Raw genomic sequence first — 12314 nt, forward strand, 5'->3', positions numbered from 1 at the left:
TGTATTGGAAGTAACAAAATGAGATTGATGTGCATATTTTGTAAAAAAGATGTATAAATATACAAATTTTATCACTACAACGTCGAGCAATTTATTTTATAAAATTCTACTTTTTTTAATCTTACAATAATCAATTATAGACTGAGTTTATAAAAGTTGCATAGACAATTGAGTTTATCACTATAAAACGAATATTGAGTTTACTTGCACCTTCTAAACATTCTAACATTCAATTCTATATCCAGCCAAACTCAAACTGGTGTGGAGATTCGAGAACAAAATGAATAAACCTTTCACACGACAAACACCAACTATGCTAAATCTAAACGAGTAAAAACGAAGCCTTTCACATGAAAACCTAGCATACTTGACTTGATCCCTAATACTTCCTCTTCCTTATCTTGAAAGTGGATGACCGGATAACATCATCGTCTCTTTGTAGGGTTTCCCCGATAATTGAGACTGAGTCAGGCTTGGTGAAGAAAGTGACAAGAATCTGAATACTGTCCAAGTAAATGTTGGTCTCTCCAGCTTTGTTTTTCTTCTTGATGCTGTAAGCAAGTGGGCGCACCCCTTTGTTCAAAAACTCCACATGCATAGCGCCACCGGCAGAGAGCAACTGCGCGAAAACAGAGTGAGAATCCAATACACAAAATAATTTGATCTAATATCCTTGAGAAATCACAGAGCAATTCAGTCCCCTTCTACCAGATTCTCCGCTTTGATCTGCACATTCAACAAGACCAACTCGCGGGAGTGGAACCACTATTTCATCCCATTTTAAGATAAATTCACTCAGCTGCCTCAACTTGATTGCTGATCACTGGCACACAATTTTCTCTATTTCGTTTACTTTTGGGAGCTGCACCTCGATTTTCTATCCTGTACATTGAGTCATATTGCCCATCGATAGTTCGGATAGATAAAAATAGTATGGGCTAATCTATGGCTGAGTATGGAGGATTAAAGTTTGGAAGAATGTTGGATATGTTGAAACTTACACGGCTTGATTACTGCCTACCACAATCCATCTTTCTTTTATCGGTAAATGAATAGAAACCCGAGACCTTTGGCATCGGACATTACCAATTTACCACTAGCCAACTCACGGACACTGCCTACACCACAATCCCTACACCACAATCCATCTTCTTCCTCACAATACATACAAAGTAGTAGTATTTCATCAATATACAATCTACGGTGTGATTGATAGAGGAATGATATGCTACATACCTTATGTGAGATTTTTATGTGAGCATCACTCTCGTTTGACGCACGTTTAACATTTTTCGTTTCGATTTATATATTTAGTTTAATTCTAATACATTAAAAAATATTATTGAAAATTTTAATTTCACAAAATTCAAAGATTGATTTGCTCATTTCTCTATAATTTCAAATAAATTACTAATAAAATAACAAATCAAGCTTTGATTTTATGAATTTTAAGAAATTAAAAATTTCAATAACATTTTTTAATGTATTAGAATCAAACTAAATATATAAAATCGAACAAAGCTAAATGTACGTCAAACGAGAACGATGCTCACGTAAGGTATGTAGTGCAACATATTATTCCTCGTAATTGATAAACCCTAATTAGGTTGATGAATTTTTTCCATCCACATCTACTTCTACTTCAAAACTAGCTTGTGATCATCAATTCTAAACGATAATAAACAAACAAATAATGCTCAATTTCTCTCCAAAATCCCAACAAGCACGCAATATTCTCAATAATTTAAAAAATATCCAAGCAGCAGCAGCAGCAGAAATACACACATTTTGAGGTGAAGGAAGAAGAAATTGTTACCTGTTGGTACTTGTTAATGAAGGCGAGGCGCTCGTCCTCGGAAATGTTAGGGCGTAAGATAGCCATGGTCTCGTACTGGCGGAGGCCCGGCGGGCACTCTGGCTCCTCCTTGTTGTCCAGATCGGCGAACCCCTCGATTGGCGGCGGTGCGCCTAAATCGGTTGCGAAAAAGGACATGTCGAATTCTGCTCTCACTGCTCGCAGGGGTTTTATCAGAAACGGCATTTTAATAGGGTTTTTGGATTTGAAGGGAAGGAAGGAAGACGAGGAGTGGAGGTGAAAGGTTCGCGATTTGAAGAGAGTGGATGAAGAGGAAGAGATTGAAGCTGATGATGCCATTGTTGGTTTCTCCGACGCGAGCGAGATCGATCGACAAAGAGAGAGAGAGAGAGAGGGAAGATGGGTTTTTGATGGGTTTGTGAATCTCTTGTTTTGTTAAAACGTGGTCAATTTGAAGCGACTTATAAAACTAGAAACTAAAACGCGATACTGACACTTTTTGGATTTACATATCAAATTCTCTTGCGAAATTTAGATTACATTTTATTTATTTATTTATTTATACATTTATGTATGTATAGTCACAAAATTCAACTTTGCACTGACCAATAATTTAGCTCACATAAATTATTCTACAATTAACATAATGAATGAAAAAAAATAAAAATCCCGAAATCCCCACTTTATGATCATTGAATTCTTGGCTGTCTACCTATATGATGACATTTGCAACACCTTTAATTTCAAGGTATTTGTTGTTAATTTTTCTTCCGTTAATGAAAAATAGTAGTATTATTTTGTCATTTTGAGATGTCCACAAAAAATAATTTAATTTTTAAAATTAGAAAGTTTTCCTCTGATACTTTATCCACTTTTTTTTCATATCTCTTATTTTACATACTGATTTTCCTTTTCCCTTATTTTATCAAATTTTTATTAAAATTCGTGACCGTCGTAAATGGGACTAACTAATTTTTTTGGACGGGAAGAGTATATGCTTTCGTAAAATTGCTTATAATAGTTTTTATACATGTTTTTGAAAAGATAATAGTATCAATAAACATTGAAATTTAGAAAATTGGTGGTGCACCAAGCTGGCTAGTCCCAATAAAGTACAATTACTCCTATGATTTTTCTTTTCCCTAGTCTCCAAAGATTTTTCTTTAAATTAGAAATGAAACACTACAGGTGAAGCAAAAGCCTGAAAATATAGCATGAAAAGAGTAGGCAGGCAAATAGTAGGTGGTTGCAACCAAAACAAATAGGCCAAGCAAAGCATCTTGCCTTTTTCCTCATTTCATTTTGGTTTTACAATTAAAGCAGAGACAAATTCAAAACCAGAGACAAATTTCGTGTTTGATAAAACCACAATACAGAGAATTAACAACGAAAAAAAATATGTTCCATAGTAAAGTAAAGTAAAATATATTACACACAATATCAAGAATTGCTGTCCAACCTTCTTCTATAGCTTAAGATTGAGATCAACTGTATGATGATCACCACCCTCTTCTTCTCCATTGCTCTCAAACAGCTTAACCGGGAAGAAGTTAAACGACTCTTTCACCGATCCACTCGACTCAGGCTGCGAAAAACACGAAAACCATGAGTTAAAAAGACTCTACCAAAAGGCAAGAACAACTAGTAAATGAGACGATGAGTTGAGATTGATCGTTGATCGCACCTGGCTGGGATGGGAGGAGGACGGAGGAGCCAACGTTAGGAAATCCCCGTTTAGGGCCTCACCATCTCCGACCACTTCAATTGGCCTACTCCAGTCGCTTCCTCTGAGACGATAAATCAAGAATTAGGACGAGTTTTGACAACATAAAAAAGGACTAATTAATATTAGTATGATTTATGAACCTTATGATGCATTTCTTTCTTGGTTGTGTGTAACCGCTACTATGTAAGACTAAGTCGTGCTGTGGCGCAGGCAAACAAGGAGGCGGGGGGCTTTGTAGAGACAAGGGGTAAGACCTCTTCATTCCAACCATCTACAAACATTATGAATTGGAAACAATGTAACTCAAAATCCAAACATCATTTTCTTGAACCAAAATTAATAGTACTAATACCTTGCCATCCTCTTCCCATTGAGGTGCATAGTTGCTAGGAAGTGAACTTTGGCTTGAAGGGGGCTCCAAATGACAAGTTAGAACTGATGATGGTGAAATGGAATTCACCTGCAATAATTCATAACCACAAAAAAAAAACCATAAACACACACACATTCAACAACAATACATCATGTATGGTAACTTTACTAACCATTGAAGAAGATGGTGGCTGAAAATGGTGTGATCTCTGATGCAAAACCGCGGAAGCGGGGGCCTCATAGGCCACAAAAGGATGATGATGATGGTTGTAGTCACCAGGCCACAACATAGGCCTTAAACCAATCTCCCCATTTGAGACAGAGCAACTATCTTGAAGAATCTCAATGTTGGGGGCAGATTGGGTGTGCCTAAACATTGAATTTGGTGATGGAGGTGGTGGTGAGTTGTGAAAAGGTGCAAGATTTGGCCTTGTAAATTTCTCAACCCCAAAAAAAGCTCCATCACTAAGTGAAGAAGAATTAGCAATCACTTTCTTTTGCTCTTCCTCAATTCTAATCTTTTCAAGCTGAGCCACACCTAATCCTCTCTGAGGCACTTTTTTGGGCTTACTCTTTTTAAACCTACAATTACTCTCACCACCACCACTACCACTACCGCCACCCCGGCCGCCTCCTCCTCCACTGCTGCCACTATAGGTGCACCCAAAAGCATTTTCCTCTTGAGCCATCCTCCCTTGTATCCATGAAAATCAAGAATAAATCTTGGGATTTAAAGGAGTAGTGATGATCATAATTGGCAAGTCATCCTCCATATCCCCTATCAAATTCTTGAGATACCCGAAATCTGTAAAACATAAAATCTGAGGCCTAATTGGAAAGAATTTAAACAACCAAGATTTCCATCCTTTAGATTACACAAAATCTCCGCACTCATGAGGTCAAGATTGCACAACTTTTTCTCATATAGAAACACACCCCTCGCATAATTTCAACAAAGATTGCAACTTTATTATTTCTTCATTTATATATCTCCACACACAACTCAGAAATAAGTAAGTGAGATTTTTGCTCAAAGCTGTCAGATCAGATCACTTATTTCACATAACCGAAACATAAGGAAAACTAAAATTACCTTTAAAACTTTTTTTTTTTTATAATTATTTTTCTTGCTCAAAATTCAAACTTTAAAATGCAAATCTAAGACAATGTTGTGTCTCTCTATCTCAATCAAATTTATCGCCCAAATCCTCGCTCCACTCCTCTTTCCCTTCCTGACCGGATCTCTCTCTTTTTATTTATTTAAATATTTTTTAACTTTTCAACACTTTATTTATAGGAGTTTTGAATTGTGTGACAGTAAAAATGGGATTTTCCCAAACGAGAAAAATGTGTGTGGAGTAAGACAAAGGGCTTGTTTGTAGCTTTTAAGGATATAATTTCTGTCCTTGTCCATGTATTTATGTCAAATGCTTTTTTTTATAAATAAATGAATGAACATATATTTAAAGAAAACTCAAACCCGATACATATGGCTTCAGGCATTTTTCAAAAAATTGGAATCCTACATTTACATTTTTTTTTTTTAAATGCATAATGAAATAAGATCAAATATAAAACAGATAAGACAGAATTTTGATTAAAACTGGGCTACTACTATATTAGCAATTCGAAAAGAAAATTGTTCAACAATAAAACCAAAAAATATTCACCTAATATAGGTATACCGTGGTCCACTAAATTGGGATTATAGCTCAATTTGGCACTGCAACACTACAATTATTTTTATATGTATAAGTCATTTACTCATTTTAATAGATTCTACTACATTTTAAAATCTACTACTGTAAAATCCCAAGTTTTTTTTAAAAAAAATTATAAGTAGTATAGTAAACATTACGCACAGCTGTTGCTAGTTTGAAATTTTGTGTGAAGTATATTACCATTATTGTTCCAAAGTGATATATATGTCTATAAATAATTTAAAAGATCATATGAAGTGAAGAAGATTTAGTACCATAATTAAAAAATTGGGAGGCAGCCGAATTTGATATGTAATGAATTGAAGGTGTGAACCGAATAAAAATAGCAAATAGAATTTGTGTATTAAATTCTGAAATCTTTGGAAATATTGTATGGACCACAGGAAATCGAATTTGTTCGAAAAAAACATTTAAAAGCCAGAAATGGAAAGGTTTGATCCAACTAACACAGACAAAACCGAAAGGCAAAACGAAAAATTAAAAGAGGGGGTGAGAAAAGATTAATTCCTATGAAAATAAAATCTTTCAAATGTTATGGTAATGGATTTGGCTTTCAAGATTGGGTCCACTTTTGCCCTAACTCTCTAACAAACCCCTATCAACACTGCAAGGACGGTGGGCCCACCATGACGCCATCCATATTTTTCACATTTACTATATAGACTATAGTTCATGATGGAGATAAAAAAAATATTACTATTACTACTAAATTATACTCATAAACCCACCTAACTATATCAATTTGTTCAATTCACCACCATTATTCATGTGTAAATTACATATATGTATAGTTAGAGTTAGTATTTTTTCTTGACTATGGAGTCATTTTATTATATATTTTTTTAAAAACAACTAATCTTTTTACCGTATTATTTTCTTTACATTATTGTCTCTTAATTTAATTCATTCAACACAAATACACAATTTTCTTATATATCATGCCAAAAGACATGTCTCTATTACATAATGATGGAGGGAGTAAAATGTTACACTAATCCCATATAGGATTAACAATTTTCGACACGACACGAAAATCCAACACGAATACGCACAAAATTAATGAGTTTGGTTCACTCTAGTCGCATTGGGAGTATTATACTTTAATTTTATTCTCTATGTTCATGTAGATTGAGTTTTTATCATGTGAATTAGGTTAAAAAATTACATTTAATCGTGTACTATTAGATTTTTAATAGGTAAATTATGTATGATCTTGTAATATATATGGTTTTAATTATGTAGAATCAGCTTAGCGTTGCTATCGTGGCGTGTCAACACGTATTATACCGTGTCGTTAACGGGTTCATGTCGAGTATTGGGTCTTATTCAAGTTTGAAGGTATCCAGTCGGGTTTAGAGCATACACAATGGATGCCCCAGTGGTTGCCACATCAGCATGCCCCTTCTTTCTGCAATGGTAGAGCCCTAGTGGTGCCCTATCAATTAAACTCTATTTGCTTTTAATTTTTAATATTATTATTTTTTAATTTTGGTTTTAATTACTAAAATACCAAAATATATTATATTAAACACCACAAACGCTAAAAAAAACTACATTACTTAATTAAAAAAAACTACATTACTAAAATACAAATATATTACTATATTAAACAACACAAATGTCACCGCCTCCGCCGCCAAACATCAGCATATCGTCTCGACACTATAGGGGTTTAGGAATTGACTCGGATCCATTCTTGAAAGTGTGAAAATGAGAAAAGAGAAGAGAAAGTGAGTAGAGTAGAGAGAGTATTGGTGTGTGAAAAATGAATGAGGATTGGACATTTATAGTGGTTTAAATAGGGTTTAAAGAACTTAAAAAATAAAAAATAAATTAAAAACGCAAAAACCGAAGATATCGGGCTCGGGCGCTGGGCTGCAATGGATGCCCGATCAAGCACCCGATGGATCGGGCGCGAGATCGGGATGACCGATCTTTCGGTCATTCCGATCTCGGGTGCCTGCAGTGGATGCCCGAGGACGCCCGAGCCCGATCTCGGGTGATCGGGCGTGAGATCGGGCATTCATTGTGGATGCTCTTATGTTCGAGTTGATAATTTCCTTAACAGATCACATTCGAATTAAACTTTATTGGATTGGATTATAATCAGGTTAACTCGATAATAATGACCCTATCCTCACCGATTTGTCCCTTCATCCCTAATCTCATAGAATATGTGTTTCTATATCCATAAAGATATTGGGAGTGTTATAATTGCATAAGGCTAATGTTGGACTAATATAAAATTTCTAAAGTCATATCTTAATAAACTATTTCTTAAATATAGTCTTTACTATGTGAATTATGATGGGTGGAAAAGGTCCCGTAGCTCAGTTGGTTAGAGCGTTGGTCTTATGAGCCGAAGGTCGCGGCTTCGAGCCCCGCTGGGACCATTATTAAATTCCTATTAGTTTTATTTTTTATTTATCATTTTTTATTTAGCCAAATTGATTTCATTTATAGTTACACGATCACTATTCTTGGGGAATTTAAACCGAAAGAAAGAATTAGCTTAATTATAAAGTTATGATGAGTTGGAGATTGATAGTTGAATCCCATCTTGTGTTTGATGGTTTGATCAAATATCACACTCCCACCACCTCACCTTCTCTTCTGTTGCTTTGTCAATTGCTTATTCACAAATCTCAGATTTGAAGGTTCATGCATTATTCTCTTCCCTAGCTTTATCAGGTAATCAATTTTTTTTCCCATTTTCCTCTGAATTAATTGTGACTATATATTGCAGCCTATGTATATTGGTACTATCAATTGTGATAATGGGCCCTTTTCTCACTGCATATTTATGTTGCTGATTTCATTTACCAAAATAAAAGCTCTTCCAATTTGGTCTCTCTCAAATCTTTTGTTTCTCTACTTGCATTTATTGGGCACTGAAAAAATGAGTCTTGATTGGTTTCTGGGGCTTAATTATTTAGATACTACTAATATTTTCTAGTAATTACACTTTCCACTATATAACATTCATTTTGATTGAATCCTTAAACTGCAGCAGAGATGGGTTGCTTCAAGAACATATTTAGCCTAAACAGGCCAAAGGTAGACTAAATTAACCAAATCTTTGAACATAAATCTTTGGTAATAATCATGCAAAATCTGGTTTTGAAGTTAAATGGGAGGAGAAGCAAGCACTCCATCAGGGAAGGCAGCATTCTCACTAGTGGCGATTCGTGGAAGAAGAAAGGCAACTTCCGGGAGCTAACACGAGACTCTGCAGCTACACGAATTCAGACTGCTTTTCGAGCGTACAAGGTTAGAGTTAGAATCTTGTTCACCGAGATGGAAATTTTCATGGTTGAATCTGGTTTTTGTGTAGGCGAGGAAGGCACTGCGTGGCCTAAAAGGCGTTGATAGATTCAAGGGAGTTGTACGAGGCACTTTTTGTATTGGGAATCAAACAATTTCTGCTCTGAATCACATCCATTTCTGGAGCAGGATTCAGGGGGAGATCCGAGCTCGATGGCTTGGCATGGTGGTTGAGAGCCGGGCGCGTCAGAAAAAGCTCGATAACCAGCTCAAACTAGATGCTAAGCTCCATGAACTAGAGGTATCTGACTAAACAAAGATCCCTATGTTTCTAAAGATATTGAATGTGAAACTGTGAGAGATGTTTAGTTCGGTTTCGTTTGGTTGATTACGCAGGTGGAATGGAGCAGCGGCCCAGAAACCATGGACGATATCCTCAACAGAATACAGCAGAGAGAGGCAGCATCAGCTAAACGAGAACGAACGATGGCTTATGCTTTCTCCCACCAGGCATGTGGATAGATATTTTCAGCTCTTTAAGTCCTTTCTGTTTATTCATTGGGTTTGATTTTTGGCAGTGGAGGGCGAATACGAATCAGTATTTCGGGCAGTCTTACTATGATCTGAGCAAAGAGAGCTGGGGTTGGAGCTGGAAGGAGAGATGGGTGGCTGTCCGGCCATGGGAGAAGCCGTGCCAGACGAGCCCTTCCCCTATCAAGAAAGCCGAGACAAAACAGAAGACAGGTGACGTTAAGGTGGCCCTGCCTCATGCGAGAAAGTCGTCCAAAGTCTCCCAAGAGGAGGCATGAGGGAAGCTAATAATATGATGAAATATTGCTTTTTTGTATAATATTTGAATCTACTGTTGCTTGGATTTATGCAGTTTGTTGGTATACTTTGTATCTATTCTACAGAAAGATCACAATCTCTACTTAATCTGAAAACGAAAGTTTAAATATATAATGAACTCATTTTCTCACTATCTTAACAATAAACAAAACCTACTACTATGAATCAATGTATCTTTTGTCTTTTAGTTGTTGGCTTGGAAGTATTTCAAATGGAATTACCCTAGATTGTAGTTTTGAAATTGATTCAGGGAGAAGTGTTTGAAAAATATGGTGGTAAAAAGGTAGAAATGGTTGAGGTTGAGCCATAAATAAGCAACAACAACCGTGAAGCAGTTGTCAACATCTTGGATTAAATGTTTTGGTGGTGTATTTCCTTTTATTGCATCTGTGGGTTATGTAGAAGAATATTTTCCAGCTAGACTGGGAATTGTTAAGAAGCAGAGGCATTTTGTAGGAGAGGAGAGGGGACCAACATCAAAATTGATGATGCCCAATTTTTGGTAGATCCAAAGGCTATTTCTCCTCCTCCTCCTTCCCTTTCGAATATCGGCTTGGGTTTCGCTTCATCAGTACACGTCATGTGCATAGTGCTCGATGCACTCCACACACCAAAACCGATCCCTACTACTCTACCCGAGCTCTCTAATACACACTATCTAACTAACAATGTGCAAACATCATTAAACAAACATCTTGAATCACATAACAACAGAGAAAGGGATTAAACTAAACAAGGTAGAGTCAGTCAATCCATCAACACAAAGCAAAGGGAGAACAAAACAAAACAAAGCAAAACAATCTGGTGAGGAGCTCAGGTGGCTCATTCAGGCATGGTACATAAAAACAACACACACAATAGTAATAATTCAAGTAGTAGCGAACCGGAAACAACGAGAAACCTGGCTCGTTCTTCGTCTCACGGCCGCGGTTGCCTCGCCATCGAGCCCTCCTCAAACTCCCTCCACCATCACCTACACATATCAATTATCAAATGCCATTTAATTTTACATTGAAATTGAGTTTTTTTTTAATCAACAGAAATGAGAGAGTGAGAGAAGTCACTTGGGGGTTTTGGTGTGGTGAAGGTGAGTAGTGAGAGAGGTCAATGGCGGGAATCGGAGGAGGCAGAGGACGGCTTGTCGGAGTAGCCGTCGTGCTCCTCTTCTTCACCTTGAATCCGTGCAGGGATGTGGAATCCGCCGTAGCCGGAGAAGAAAGGCGGGTGGTGGTCGACGGTTGGGTCGATCCAAGCACGGATTGAAGGCGTGTTACTGGACTGAAGGGGTCCCCTCTGTGAAACTGAAACCATTTGGTGGTTGTGGCCGAGCAGCTGCTGAGGCAGCGGCGGCGGCGGGTTGAAGAAGTATCCAGCGTCGGCGAATCGCTGGAGCCGGCTGAGATCCGCCGCCTGGTCGACCCAATTGCCGCCGTCGAATCCCAATGGGGTGCCGCTAAGCAGGATCTGGCGCGGCGGCGGCGCCTGGGTGTGGTGCAAGATTGGATCTTGGAGTGATTGCAGCGAGAGACGGAGGTCTTGGGTGTGGCTGGGCTCGACGGCGACCGGGAAAAAGGACTTGATGGTGTCGGCGATGGCGTCGGAGTCTAGGGACGGAGGGAGGAAGCTGGAGACTTGATTTTGGGAGGTGGGCGGTTTGGTGGAGGAGCTGGGAGCGGTGGAATTGGGGTGGTTTTGCTTAAAGTCGGAGTCTTGGGAGGGGGCGGCGGCGGCGGTGGGGTGCCAGGAGGGGAGGTGGTCGAGCTCGTCGATGGAGGATTTAGCCTTCTTGATGAGCCAATCCACCGCTTTGCTGGGGCGGTCGTAGCCGAGGCGGTCTTGGACGTCGTAGAATTGGATGGCCGTGTGGGCGGCGAGGCGGACTCGCCGGTCTCTGGGTCCCTTCGCCGTGCAGACTTTGCTGTGGCGGTCTTTCCGGCCGGTGGCGCGGACAATGTGGCCGCCCTGCACCTCCACCACCTCCCCTAACACCCTCTGCTGCTGGCGGCTGCTGCTCTCCCCCACCTTCCCCCGCAATCTCGCATGCTCCTCCTCCTCCGGCGGCGGCGCCCTCTTCCTGGGCTGCTGCGGCGGCGGGGGATTGGAGTCTAGTCGGGCGGCGCCGCCGTAGAGGAGCTGGTTCTGGTGGAAAAGCTGGTGAAATTGCACATTGGAGGAGTGCTCCGCTACATAATTGTGATGTTGTTGCTGTTCTTGATTTGGATTTGGATTTGGAGAAAGATGAAGGTGATGATTCCTCTGAGGATCCAGACTCAGACCCTTGTGTTTTTCCTCTCAGCTTTTGCAATCTTGAGCAATTCCATCACCACCAAAGCCTCTAACCCATCTTCAAACCTTTTGATACAATTCAAGAAATCTGAGAAAAATCAAAACTTTCTTTTCTTTCTTTCTCTCTCTCTATGCTATAAGAGGGCTGGATGGCAGGGAAGAGGGTGGCAGTGTTTGGGTCTGAAAGGAGATTAAAGATCTCTGTGATATTAACACTGCTGTTTTTGTACAGTCTACACAAAACACATATACCAACTTAACCAACATAAAATAAAATGAA

The 12314-nt window shown here is 38.8% G+C and overlaps 3 protein-coding genes, 1 non-coding gene and 1 pseudogene across 8 annotated transcripts; 2 read left to right on the plus strand and 3 right to left on the minus strand.

Moving 5' to 3' along the window:
- Positions 1-156: 156 nt before the first annotated feature.
- Positions 157-2250, minus strand: LOC125197394 (small ribosomal subunit protein bS6c alpha-like). Its single transcript, XM_048096133.2, has 2 exons — positions 1817-2250; positions 157-619 (listed from the first exon to the last, which is right to left on the minus strand). The coding sequence occupies exons 1-2, from the start codon at positions 2153-2155 to the stop codon at positions 380-382; spliced, it is 579 nt and encodes a 192-aa protein (XP_047952090.1). The 5' UTR covers positions 2156-2250; the 3' UTR covers positions 157-379.
- An 812-nt stretch (positions 2251-3062) lies between these two features.
- Positions 3063-5123, minus strand: LOC125197391 (uncharacterized). The gene is made up of 5 exons (XM_048096130.2): positions 4088-5123; positions 3895-4002; positions 3683-3813; positions 3501-3603; positions 3063-3401 (listed from the first exon to the last, which is right to left on the minus strand). The coding sequence occupies exons 1-5, from the start codon at positions 4601-4603 to the stop codon at positions 3282-3284; spliced, it is 978 nt and encodes a 325-aa protein (XP_047952087.1). The 5' UTR covers positions 4604-5123; the 3' UTR covers positions 3063-3281.
- A 2831-nt stretch (positions 5124-7954) lies between these two features.
- Positions 7955-8028, plus strand: TRNAI-UAU (transfer RNA isoleucine (anticodon UAU)). The gene has a single exon. It is a non-coding gene; the product is annotated as a tRNA-Ile (tRNA).
- A 192-nt stretch (positions 8029-8220) lies between these two features.
- On the plus strand, positions 8221-9897 carry LOC125197392 (protein IQ-DOMAIN 10-like). 4 transcript variants are annotated; one of them, XM_089056472.1, is made up of 6 exons: positions 8221-8326; positions 8649-8692; positions 8762-8905; positions 8970-9200; positions 9296-9409; positions 9478-9897. In XM_089056472.1, exons 2-6 carry the CDS (start codon positions 8651-8653, stop codon positions 9706-9708), a joined length of 762 nt encoding a protein of 253 aa, XP_088912598.1. In that variant the 5' UTR covers positions 8221-8326; positions 8649-8650; the 3' UTR covers positions 9709-9897. The 4 variants fall into 4 exon arrangements, with proteins under 4 accessions (XP_088912598.1, XP_047952088.1, XP_088912596.1 ...); XM_048096131.2 differs by having other exon boundaries at positions 8229-8326; positions 8646-8692; XM_089056470.1 differs by lacking the exon at positions 8221-8326 and adding an exon at positions 8379-8482 and having other exon boundaries at positions 8646-8692.
- A 533-nt stretch (positions 9898-10430) lies between these two features.
- On the minus strand, positions 10431-12092 carry LOC125197393 (transcription factor TCP4 pseudogene; annotated as a pseudogene). The gene is made up of 3 exons (XR_016128892.1): positions 12089-12092; positions 10813-12039; positions 10431-10721 (listed from the first exon to the last, which is right to left on the minus strand). The product of XR_016128892.1 is annotated as a transcription factor TCP4 pseudogene (transcript).
- Between the last annotated feature and the right edge of the window lie 222 nt (positions 12093-12314).

This window comes from Salvia hispanica, chromosome 4 (assembly GCF_029641045.1).
Source record: "Salvia hispanica isolate PSC_SH4W2 chromosome 4, Shi_PSC_v1, whole genome shotgun sequence".
Lineage (NCBI taxonomy): Eukaryota > Viridiplantae > Streptophyta > Magnoliopsida > Lamiales > Lamiaceae > Salvia > Salvia hispanica.

What these genes read in the sequence shown, in the direction of transcription:
- LOC125197394 (XM_048096133.2), bottom strand. Translation starts at nt 2,155, where the DNA reads ATGGCATCATCAGCTTCAATCTCTTCCTCTTCATCCACTCTCTTCAAA. An exon ending in TCATTAACAAGTACCAACAG is followed by an intron (nt 620 to 1,816) that starts GTAACAATTTCT and finishes GTTTTCGCGCAG; the next exon opens with TTGCTCTCTGCCGGTGGCGC.
- LOC125197391 (XM_048096130.2), bottom strand. Translation starts at nt 4,603, where the DNA reads ATGGCTCAAGAGGAAAATGCTTTTGGGTGCACCTATAGTGGCAGCAGT. An exon ending in AGCCACCATCTTCTTCAATG is followed by an intron (nt 4,003 to 4,087) that starts GTTAGTAAAGTT and finishes GAATTATTGCAG; the next exon opens with GTGAATTCCATTTCACCATC. An exon ending in AGAAAGAAATGCATCATAAG is followed by an intron (nt 3,604 to 3,682) that starts GTTCATAAATCA and finishes TTATCGTCTCAG; the next exon opens with AGGAAGCGACTGGAGTAGGC.
- LOC125197392 (XM_089056472.1), top strand. Translation starts at nt 8,651, where the DNA reads ATGGGTTGCTTCAAGAACATATTTAGCCTAAACAGGCCAAAG. An exon ending in TTAGCCTAAACAGGCCAAAG is followed by an intron (nt 8,693 to 8,761) that starts GTAGACTAAATT and finishes CTGGTTTTGAAG; the next exon opens with TTAAATGGGAGGAGAAGCAA. An exon ending in CTTATGCTTTCTCCCACCAG is followed by an intron (nt 9,410 to 9,477) that starts GCATGTGGATAG and finishes GATTTTTGGCAG; the next exon opens with TGGAGGGCGAATACGAATCA.